This window comes from Plecotus auritus (genome assembly GCF_963455305.1).
Source record: "Plecotus auritus genome assembly, chromosome: 2".
NCBI classification, from domain to species: domain Eukaryota; kingdom Metazoa; phylum Chordata; class Mammalia; order Chiroptera; family Vespertilionidae; genus Plecotus; species Plecotus auritus.
In genome coordinates, this window is record NC_137771.1 from 7,808,806 (window position 1) to 7,820,619 (window position 11,814).

At 45.7% G+C, this 11,814-nt stretch overlaps 1 protein-coding gene across 2 annotated transcripts in view; it reads left to right on the forward strand.

Moving 5' to 3' along the window:
• The window catches only part of PDPN (podoplanin), a 30,887-nt gene extending 25,325 nt beyond the window's left edge, over positions 1-5,562 (forward strand). The window contains exons 4-6 of one of the 2 annotated variants that reach the window (XM_080658198.1): positions 2,265-2,291; positions 2,864-2,975; positions 3,856-5,562. In XM_080658198.1, the coding sequence (XP_080514324.1) occupies positions 2,265-2,291; positions 2,864-2,975; positions 3,856-3,862 (146 nt within the window). In that variant the 3' untranslated portion in view covers positions 3,863-5,562. The remainder of the gene's footprint in view (positions 1-2,264; positions 2,292-2,863; positions 2,976-3,855) is intronic. The other variant, XM_080658199.1, reaches the window with a different exon arrangement.
• Positions 5,563-11,814: the final 6,252 nt, after the last annotated feature.

Here is an 11,814-nt window from a genome sequence, read left to right on the forward strand (position 1 = left end):
GGCACAAAAATATGAATGTGCTTTCTACCATTGAATTGTACACAAAAATGATGAAGAGGGTAAATTTTGTGTTATGTATATTTTACCACAATAGAAAAAAACAACTTTCTGAAAGTGCTTTGAAAGTAAAGCTTAAAGGTCACCCGAAGATGCTAAAGAAATGGAGCATTACCTGGTTAACAGCTTACCCTGTTTGGCTCAGTGGATAGAGCATCGGCCGTATACTGAAGGGTGCCTGGTTCAATTCTGGTCAAGGGCATGTACCTTAGTTGCAGCCTCAATCCCAGCCTTGGTTGGGGTGTGTGGGGGAGGCAATTAATTCATGTGTCTCTCTCAGATCTATGTTTCTCTCTTTCTCTCTCTCTTTCTCTCTCCTCCTCTTTTCCACTCTCTTCAAAAATCAATGGAAAAATATCCTCTGGTGAGGATTTACAAAAACACAAACAAACAAGAAGAAAATAAAGAAATTGTTAACAGCTAATGGGCGGCAGAAAATGGAACCTTCCAAGCTGAGTATTCTTTCTGTCATGCCAAGATACCTCTCCTAATCCTTAAAAAAAATTCTCAATTGCCTGGAAAACACTCCTGTTACTCTTCAGTGGTATCCCCTACCCCATCCTGTCACAAAACCTGTGACTCACAGTACATTCCCACTTCATATGTCAGTGTCCCAAGAAATCGTTACATGAGTTAAAATGTAATTTTAAGCATTTGGGTTTCTTAAGAGGTAATTTCATTAGGGGAGCAAATGTCTTTCCCATGAAACGCCCAAGTGTGATGATGTTCACATTTACGACACATTTTATGATCACAGCCATGTAATTGCAAGGGAGCTAGGGAGGACAGGACTAATCCATTCTAATTTAGTAAGGAATCTTCCATAAACTTTATTTTTGGTATTTCCTAACTCATGGTGTCATTGATGGTGATGATGGCGTGTTCTGAGGTTGGAATTGGCAGCCACCATGTTAAGACATGATAAGCAAACAATTAGACCTGTTTCTGCCGGTATTTGGCAGCTGGAGATGACATTTGAGGAGTTGATTTGACGATGCTGTTGTTCTGGGCAAGACTCAGGTCCAGCAGCCTCCAAAACACGTTTATGGTGGGATAGCACCATCCACTTGAGCTCCGTGTGAGTGCTTCCGAGCCTAGGTTCAGCTCATGCCAGGAGACCCCTACCTACCCTGGTGCCCTCTTGAAAAGGTGTCTTTCTGGAGACAAAGGGATGGCTTCTTTCAAACCCAACCATTAGGGAAAGCAAGCATTTTGTAGATGATGGATGGCTGGTTTCATCTTTCATTAAGAACGTTCTTGGGTATCTGCATTTTGCAAGGTGTGAGCTAAGGTTGTAGGGAAGGGCCTGATTGGTTCACTTCTCTCCATTGTATCATGAAATCAAGGCACCTTGATTTTTCTCCATCTGCAAACTAGATAAACAAATACCCCCCAGAGGAGTTAAGGACTCTCTACAGAGAGGTTAATGGGAAAGAACAAAACAAAACCTTTAATTTTAAATAGGAATTGTGTAAAATTATCTGAAACTCACCATTTTCTTATTTACTTACAGGAAGATACTTGTAAGTAAATAACTGATACCCACGTGATAGGTAAATGAAAATATTCACATTGCAACTATTGAACTAGGTTTGGCTGCAGGTAGAAATCCTAACATCACAGTGGCCTGAATACAAAGTGTGTATTCTTTCATTAAACTGAGCTGTGCATGTTGCTACTGCCCTGTAAGATGTGAATCTTGCTACTGAAAAAAAAGGCAGGGAATTAATATCAAAAGACAAATCTCAATCTTGGTCACACCTTCCAAAACTAGAGCATATTGCTCTCAAAATGAAAATTCTTCAAAACAGACCTCATCACAGTGGGTAAGTTTTCCATGACCTTGACATTGGACCAAGAATCAACAGCCTTGGATTCTTTGTTACCCTAAGCTCTGAAACTTTCTAATCATTTATTTAAGACCTCTGTGGGCCAGTTGCCTTGAGTTGATAGCAGAAAAGTAATGTACACAAACGTACTTTGGACCCATAGGCATGAAGAAGTGTTCATAAATTCAGTAATAATCGTTTTGAAGACAGGATCATGTCAAAGCTTGCTTAAAAATCCCCGATCCAATTTATTTAAGAAATTATCTTCTTTGCTTGTGTTTTGCTACCTTCCTCTTAGAGTAAGCTCATCTTTTGCCAATTGTTAAATTACAGTTATTAAATCCTAATAATTCTATATCATTACATTTCTCTTTACAGGAGACACACAGACAACAGGTGCAAAAGGTAAGCTAGGTTTGGGTATCAAAATATTCTTTTCAGATTTTTTTTAAAAAGTGGGGGGTTTCTTTGAACCTAATCTTTGTGATGAATTACATTCTTTTCTGGATTGGAGTCAACAAGTGCAGAATAGAGAACCCTCCAAGAAACAGGTTTCAAACTTCTTTTAAGAGAGAAAAGGGAATTGCCTGAATTTGAAAATAATCAAACCACAAATGAGTCTATTCACTTAATGACATCTGTGGAGAATGATGTCAAATCACAGTTTATTGTTATTAAGAGTGAAAATGAGGGCTAACTTAATAGCTGTACACAAACACTACCCAGTGATTAACTGTGAATCCACGCTGTATGAATGGTATACTTCAACAATCTTGAGACCCAGAAATCTTTCCATTCATTAGATGAGATTAGAGTAGTCCAGAGTTTCTCCTCTTCTGAAATAGCTTCCACTGGATACAGGAGAAACAGCATGGAACGTGATTTCTATCTACAGTAGGGCAGTGGCGCTGTGGATGACACATTGTATGGTAGGTGTATTGCTTATCTGGGCTCATGGTTTCTTCCTTCTCATTCAGATGGCTTTGCAACTGGGACCCTGATTGGAATCATAGTTGGCGTCCTACTAGGCATTGGATTCATTGCTGGGATCATCATTGTGTTCGTGCGAAAAATGTCGGGAAGGTACTCGTAAGTAAACAACTTACACCCATGTGATAGATGAGTGAAGATGAGTGAAGGTAGTCACTTCTAGAGCTCTGACCTTTGAGCTAATGGAAACCTTTAAATGAAGGTCAAGATCAAAAGTCCCAGCCTCCAGAAGTCCTGCATCTGAAGTTTCCCCAGAAGAACAAGTGTGTGCGTGGGCCTTACATGTTCCTAAAAAAAGAGAGTCATAGCCAGAGGTGACTCTATGATTGACTTCCATTGAACTCTGACCAAACTTGACCTCTTGTCTTAATTTTCCAACTAACGACTTGAGAGAAAACCCGAACCAAGTGTGAACTTGACACCTCATCACCCTGCTCCCGATCATCAGAGGTGGGAGGTTTCCAGAAGACCATCTGCTGTGGGGCCAGGTCTCACAGGGATGAGGAATTCTGCTGGGATGGGGTCCCTCCCTCCATCCTGCCCTGGACACACCCACACACATGGTAGTGTACTCCTAGCATTGGCTACTGATAAGAAGGAATTCGTCCTCTTTATTAAAATTCCCCAAGAATTCAGAACATTCGAATTCATAGCCAGAGGAAACCTTTTTTTTTGTATTTCTCTTGGGAAGGTGATATGGGACTGGGGAGTCTGGGGAGCAGGAAGAGGACAGATGCCATGGATCTGGGGGTTTGAGAGACACGATTCACAATGGCTTTGGAATTATGTATTTGGAGATGCCCAGGAATCGGACCCTGGCTGTGTGGGACCCAGGCATGGAGGAAGAATGGTTGAGAAAGAAGAGTGCAAGCCTCCAGGATTGGAAGACTGAGAAGGACAATAGGCACATGACTCATGGGCTTCCTGTTCCCAGTGCCAGTAAAAGGAGTGACCATCCCCTCTCTCTTTGTTTTCACAGGCCCTAACGAGCTGAAGAATTGTGCCCTTCTGCCAACATGTTTAAAAAAGACTTTCCGACCTCCCCTGTCCCCGTGCACATGGGAGAAGATGACCCATGGAAATGCCTGCCCCCCAACTCAGAATCCATGGTGATCCCTCCGCCTGCCAAGAGTAACCGCAGGAACGATCATCCATCCACAAGACTTGCTCCTTTAAATATTTTGTCTTTTGAGAAACTCTTTTTTAACATACAAGTTTTGGAAAAGATGACTTAAAAAACAAAATGCATAGGAAATGGAGCACACTCTATAGATTGATTTGTCACTCAGACAGACAATGTAATTCCATCGATGGCAGATGCCGTACTCATGCCTTTGTTCTAACCATTCTCTGTTATTGTTAAAATGCAAAGGAATCTGGAAATATTTATACCAGTGGAGTCCTTGGGTCTAGTGCTATGTCAGTAAATGGCATCAGCATTTTGCAGTTTGATCTGTTGAAACGTACACATTCCGGTCTGGTTTGGTCTATCTTTAAAGCCCGATTTGGTGTGAATAATCAAGTGGAAGAATCTCACCTGGAGCAGTATGTAAGTCTCACAACAAGGAACAAGCTACCGGGCAGCCTCCAGGCTTGCTTTCCCCTCATTTCCCGCGATGACTTGATGACTCAAAGGTTTGCTCCTACTTGACCCTCTGCTTCCCTCAGATGCTGGGGAGCCAGTACTAAGGGGGTGGCCTTCTCATCCCCATGACGCAGGCTCTTCAGATTGGCTGCTTTGATCTAGACCAGTGGTCGCCAACCGGTGGTCCATGGACCACTGGTGGTCCGTGAGGTCTGAAAGGTTGGCGACTGCTGATCTAGACTATGGAGACCTCAGCCCTGATGGTGGCTCAGGAGGCTACTGGAGGCCTGGCGGTGCCAGAGGCTCACCTATCCCAGACACCAAGAACCACGGTGGTTCCCAAACAGAAGAAAGCCAGAACCTGCCGGGTTTCTAACATTCCCTTCCTGCCTTAGAGGGAATAATCTTATAAAATACTAATTTTTTTAAAGCAGCTGGATTTAAAAACAGAAGATGCTCCCGGTCTTCATGAGATCCCACATACTTCTGTGGGGTCGTAGTTGAAAAATCAGAATCCAGGTGCCCAAGCTGCTGTTCTGTGTGGGCACCACTCAGTTCAGTACATTGCTTCCCAGGGGTCAGCTGAAGGCTTTTTCCTAAACAGAAAGTCTTTACACTTAGCAGATGCTCCGTCGTGACTGTGTTTGTGCAGATCTGATATCCTGTAAACTTGCACGAGCTCATCAAACAGGAAAAAGTAAACTATCAGCGCAGCTGTTCCCCACCCCGCTTTTTGTTTGCAGTAACATGTGGACGTTATTATAAACAGTGTGCCCTTCTGTTGCCTAAGTCCAGCTGGTCCACCAGCCCAGGTTCCATGTTTGAACATCATCTTTGATTGAGAGAAAGGGGTTAAGAAGAGCATTATGAGCTTAAAACCTTCCTGGTTCATCACTCAGATTCCCAAACAGGAGTTGGGAATAATGTCCATTTCATCTTTTCTTTCTTTTTTTCTTTCACTGTGAACAGTAACGGTCCACCCCAAGTCGTACACTGGACCCATCACCTGCTGGGACCGGGCTGTGGGTTTCTAAGTCACATCTGTGTTGATGCTCAATGCAGTGTGGACATGTTTAAAATAAAACAGATGGTTGAGTATAACATTGAGTCAGAGCTTTGATTGGAGATCTCGATCGAGTCGGGCCACACGGAGGAACATTTCCAGATGAGCTGGTAGGTTATGTCAACCTCTGTCTCTTGACCCCGTTGAGAGCGAATTATAAATGGCAACAGGAAGTACAACCGTGGGGAAAATGTAGCTCTGCCTCTCGCCCAGGCATCTGCCAAAGCAGAGAGGTGAAGGCCAAGCAGACAAATGGGACGAGAAGACAAGTGGCAACTCAGGGACTTCTTTAGCCTGCTCTGATCCCCACACGTTTTAGAAGGTTGGCCTGGCTCCTGATTTCTCTGCACCAGAGAGAGTCAGGTGAGGGAGCAGCTAGCCACACCTCCTCCTGCCCGTTAGCCCTGGGGACCTGCCCTCAGGTGTGCTGGGCTGGGTTACACAAGAACAGGAGGTAATACCCTGGTGAAGGGTGTTCTGGCTGCCTGTGGGTCTGGGAGCACGTTCCAGATTCCTGTTCCTGGGACAGCTCACTTCTCCTTGGTCCTCGGCTACAAATGCTCTGCTGGTCTGGAGACTGCTGTGGCCAGGCTCTGTCTCTCTCTGCCTCTGTCACCCCCACCTATGCTGCTCCAGAAGAATTCCAGTGCCACGCCCTGGGTCAACTCCCCGCCAATCCTATCCCCTCTCATACAAGTTGGATGCTAGGAACAGGAGAGCTGGGAGAATCAGGCTTTCCTCATAGCAAAGATTCAGTATGTTATCCAGCCGGCGTGGCTCAGTGGTTGAACGTTAACCTATGGACCAGGAGGCCACGGTTCGATTTCAGGTCAGAGCACCTGCCTGGGTTGTGGGCTCAATCCCCAGTGTGGGGTGCCCAGGAGGCAGCCGATCAGTGATTCTCATCATTGATGTCTCTAGCTCTCCCTCTTCCTCTCTGAAATCAATAAAAATATATTTAAAACATAAAACAAGAAGAAAAAACCACGAATGCTCAGTATGTTAAATCCGATGGTTGAATTTGCCAGATATCAGGACTCCCGAGTGCACGGTTCCTAAGTAGTGATGTGGAAAAGGCCAGGCCCCACGTCCTCTCCTGCTACTTCACAGCTGTAATCCCCAGATGAGTCAACTGCAAGCTTTTTGGCCCGTAGTTTCTTCCTAAGAACTTCCATGAGATGATTCAGAAAGCATGACTGTCCCAGCAGAAAACAAACCACATCCACCTGGTGCCACAGCCTGAAAGGGAATAGGCTCAGCTATGTCAGGTGTAAACTATGTTCCCTGGCGCGCTCCCCGCAGGACAGGACTGGAAACCATCAGAGCTGCCAAGGAGATGGGAGTCCAGGGAACAGCCCCGTGCACTCTTTCATTAGAGCCACCTGGGAGCAGGCACCGAGGTTAACTCTGCGTCTTATGAAAGCCTGGTTCTGGAAGGAAGAGCCCGGGGCAGTCATCTGTCTCTGAGCTTACGATGTTTTATGTGAAACAACGTGGAAAACAGAACACATCCTAGCGCTGTCATCAGCCGTGAAGTAAACAATGGATGGGCAGTGCCTGTCGGAAAACACAGTAACTGTGCCACCATTCGCAGCAATTACCCAATGTCCCTACTGTTCTCATAGCTCATCTACTCACACATCCCGGTGAGGTCGGCAAGACAGATTACCTCCATTTTGCAAGGGAAGAAATTGAGGTTCAAATAGTTGCCTGAAATCACAGCGTTCGAAATGCCCGAAACGCATTTGGTTTGATGCTCTCTGGCCCTCCTCGCCTTTGTTCCATCCACGTGTCGTTGGTTAAAATCAGTTGCCTCCCTCTCAGCTCAACCAGAGCACAAAGACACAGTCTCTTCAGCCAGTGGAAAATAAGAACCTTTTTCTAGTCATAAAATATTTCAAACACACAGAAAAACACAGAATAATAACAAAGCCCCATATACCCACCACTGAGCTCAAGCAAACCCTACCATTTTCTCCCATTTTCTCTATAATTTGTTTGTTTTTTCTAAATAAAAACTTGCACATATGGTCCCTTCTGACATCAGCTCCTCATACTTCCTTCCCAGGGGGATCATTCCTCTGCACAGGGTGCATTTCATTCGGAAACGCGTATATTTTCCTGCCCTTCTTATTTTAGGTGTATGTAGCCATAATCAAGATATAGCGTTGTATATGTTTCCCACTTGTATCACCAACTTGCTTTCTCCGTCGCCATTATTTTTGCGAGGGTTACCCTCGCTGATACACGGAGCTGCCAGCCACCTGTGCAGCAGGCCTGGCACAGTGATTTTCAACCCTTTTCATCTCCCGACACACATAAACTAACTACCAAAATTCTGCGGCACACCAAAGAGTAGAATTTGTGTTGATCTGACAAAAACAATGTCATTTTTTGTTGTTAATCCTTACCGAGGATATTTTTTCCCATTGGTTTTTAGAGAGAGTGGAAGGGAGGGAAGGGAGAGAGAGAAACATCGATGTGAGAGAGACGTGTCTATTGGTTGCCTACCATAGACGCCCCATCTGGGGCCAAGGATCAAACCCTCCACCCTTCAGTGATTGGGCAAATGCTCTAACCATTTGGCAACACTAGCCCGGGAATATTGTCATTTTTTTTTTTTATTTGACAATCTAAGGGAAAAGAGGTCAGTGCCCCTGGCTACATAGTCAGGTATTGCATGTTTTAAAAATTCTTGCAGCACACTGTTGAAAATCACTGGTGTAGAGTGTTAGATCACGATTCTACCCCATTACTTAGGCTTTTCTCTGCCAATAAATACTTAGGATATTTATAAATTTTTGAATTCCAAACAACACTGTGACAAATGGGGTCATAATAAAAGAACTTCCATTTTTCTAGAGAGCAGGATTTTGTCCTCTAGGAAAAATAGAAGTAAAAAAAGGTGTCGTTTTTTTTTTTTATGTTTAAATATCAAGACTTGACTAGGAATTACTTGCAATTTTTCTTACAAGCATGATGCTCACAGAAAGATTTAAATTAATTTATTTAAATGGACAATAACTTCACAATCACCCTTTGTCTCTATCTATCTGTTTCCCTTCAGTTGATCATCTGATCTGACTTTTTAAAAATATGAAAACATTTTAATACATTATTTATTTTCAAAATGATAGAAAGGTCTCATCTATCTCCCATGAAAGCATTTTTTTTTTTTTGGAGCTAGCTCATTATACTATATAATAAAGATATAATATGCAAATTGACCCTCACACCCTCACACAAGATGCTAACCCCATGTGGTCAAAGATGGCTGCCCCCATAAGGTCAAAGATGGCCACCAAAAGATGGCCGGCAGGGGAGGGCAGTTGGGGGCGACTGGGCCTGCAGGGGAAGGAGAGCAGTTGTGGGGGGACCAGGCCCGCAGGGGAGGGCAGTTATGGGTGACCAGGCCGGCAGGGGAGGGCAGTTAGGGGTGACCAGGCCGGCAGGGGAGGGCAGTTGGGGGCAATCGGGCTGGCAGGGAAGCAGTTAGGTGTCGATCAGGCTGGCAGGCAGAAGTAGGGGCAATCAGGCAGGCAGGCAGGTGAACTGTTGGGAGCCAGCAGTCCTGGACTGTGAGAGGGATGTCCAGTGAGATCGGGCCTAAACCAGCAGTCAGACATCCCCCAAGGGGTCCCAGATTGGAGAGGGTGCAGGCTGGGCTGAGGGCCCCCCCCCCCCCAAGTGCACGAATTTCATGCATCGGGCCTCTAGTCTATAATAATAAAAGCGTAATATGCTAATTAGACGGGACCACCTTCTGGATGAAGCCAGGGCTGTGAGGGAAGCCCAGGTCCCAGGTGCCTGCCGGTGGCCGGAGGGAAGCCCGGGTCCTGAGTGCCTGAGGGAGGCCAGTGCCGGCAGCTGGGGGAAGGAAGGCCTACTCTTGCACCAATTTCATGCATCAAGCCTCTAGTTTCTAATAAAAATGCAACTTAGTAAATTTCAAAAGTCAGTTGTGTGTGTTTTTAAGTGCAAAGTGACAGATCAGTTGTTGGAAGAGATTTTCCAATATGTCGAAGAAAAATAATTTAAAGGTGTGAAGTAGACTCCTGAAAAAATGAGTCATAAGTGCTAGGCACATGAAATTAAATTCAACATTTTCTTCTTTTAAAGAAGAAATATGCTTGATGTTGACTGGGAATTTCTCAATGATCTCCACAGATCATTTTATCAGCATCACGTTCAGAAAACAACTGGGGTTGACCCCACTTGTAGTGGTTAAACTGTGCCGCCCCCCCAACCCCCCCTCCAAAAAAAATAGGTCTGAGTCCTGAGCCCCAGTCTCTGTGAAGCTGACTTTATTTGGGAAAAGGGTCTTTGCAGATGTAATTAAGTTAAGGATCTCAAGTTGAAATATTCTGGATTAACTGGGTTGGCCCTACATCCAATAACAAGTGCTCTTATAGGAGGAGGCGAAGACACAGAGGAGAGGCCGTGTGAAGGTGGAGGCAGACATGGGAGTGATGCTGCCACAAGCCAAGGAACACCTGGAACCACCAGAAGCTGGAAGTGCTGGAAGCTCCCCTGGAGTCTTCATAAGGAGATGGGCCTGCCAAGGCCTGGGTTTCAGACTCGTGGCCTCCAGGGCTGTGAGAGAATACATTCCTGTTGTTTCAAGTCACCCAGTTGGATATAATTTGCTACATCTGCCCTTGGAAACACCCCTTTCCCCCCCCCCCCCCCCCGCCCAGTAACCCATCTGTGAGGGCAGCTCCCACCGTCCATCCAGCCCATCCCACATGGAGAGCAACACTGGCCTCTTCCACTCTGACCTTGATCCATTCCCTTGATTCTTCCAAACAATGGGTTGGCAGCCACCATGCTTCCTTTGTGACAGACAGATGTGACTAGACCTTCCCAAACCGTCATTCCAATTTTTCACTCACGTTGGAGGAATCCATGGTGAAAGAAATGTGGCTTAGAACAATAGGCGAGTGGAATACAAAGGCAGACCCAGCTGCTCATTTCCCCATCCTTCGTGGTGACTAACCCTGACATGCTTTCGTTTCACTCAACACGCGCCTTGAGTGGTCAGAAACGCTTTAATGAAACTAAAGTCCAACAACGTCTATGGGCTGTGCATTCAACAAATATTGATTGAGCGCCTCCTGTGAGCCAGGCACTGTGCCATAGATGTTAACAGTGAGATGAAAGTATCCCAGTAATTCATAAAGCATGCCAGTGAAAATAGCCCCTTGGGTCTGTGGTTTGTTTGGGGTCTGAGGAGCATTCTGCATTCACAGGGACTAAACAGCCATGGTGTTTACAGACCGCTGTCCTGCAGGTGAACACACAGCAACACAATCCCGGAGATGGTGGTGACAAAAGACTTTCCTTGGTACGCTCCCTCCTGCCTTTGTTCACTTCTGTCCCCCAGGCCTCAAGTCCGGACCCCATGGATGGGTCTGCCCCCCACAGGCTGCCAATGGACCCACCTGAGGGGGAAAGAATGGGGAAGAAGAAGAACAAAGGAATGTCACTACTGGTAACATTTCAGGAACTGGGCCGGTGGTAAAAGAGCTTTGGAACAAAGGCCCTACCGCCATCCCTGAAATTATGCCACCGAAGCATCACCTTGATGTCTATGTCAGAGACATGGTTTAATGTCATCTTACTCTTTGTGGCAGCCCAGCTCACTGCCACTACCTCTCCTGGGTAGTAAAGTCTAATCATGGCTGCTGGGAACTCAGCAGGCAAAGCCTCCATGCCATGGGGACACCCAGACCGATGGCCCCGCTTGTCACTCATGCCCAGCACACAGGGTACTGGAGCTCAGATGTAAGGGCAGCCGGAGCTTTGCGTGCCTTTGACATGCTCCCCTGCATTTGGTGGGTGTGCAATGGCTCCTCCAGGGCCTGACGGAAGGAGCTGGGCCATCGGGTGGCACGGGACAGGCAGAGGCAGTTCTGGGGAGAAGAGTTTATTTTGTTAGGTGTGGGCTCAGATTCCATTCAATCATCACAGTCCAGAGCCCAGAACTATGATATTCTTCATTCCCAAGGCACCAGAGGCATGCAAGATGCAAAATGCAAACTGAGGAAGCATCTGCTATGCTAACCCAGGGTCAAGGTTAGGTGTGTGCAGGAGACTCGAGACATTAAAGGCTCAGTTCTCCACCTTCAGGCTTACTGGTGCGGGGAAGCAATAGCAAGGTAAGACAGCATGATTTGACACTACTGACCGGAAACTTTTGATTCCCGTGAGTAACCACTCTGCAAGCACTCACTCTCAGGTAATATTAGATGAACTACATGAAACTGCCACATTTATAGAACAAAAAATAG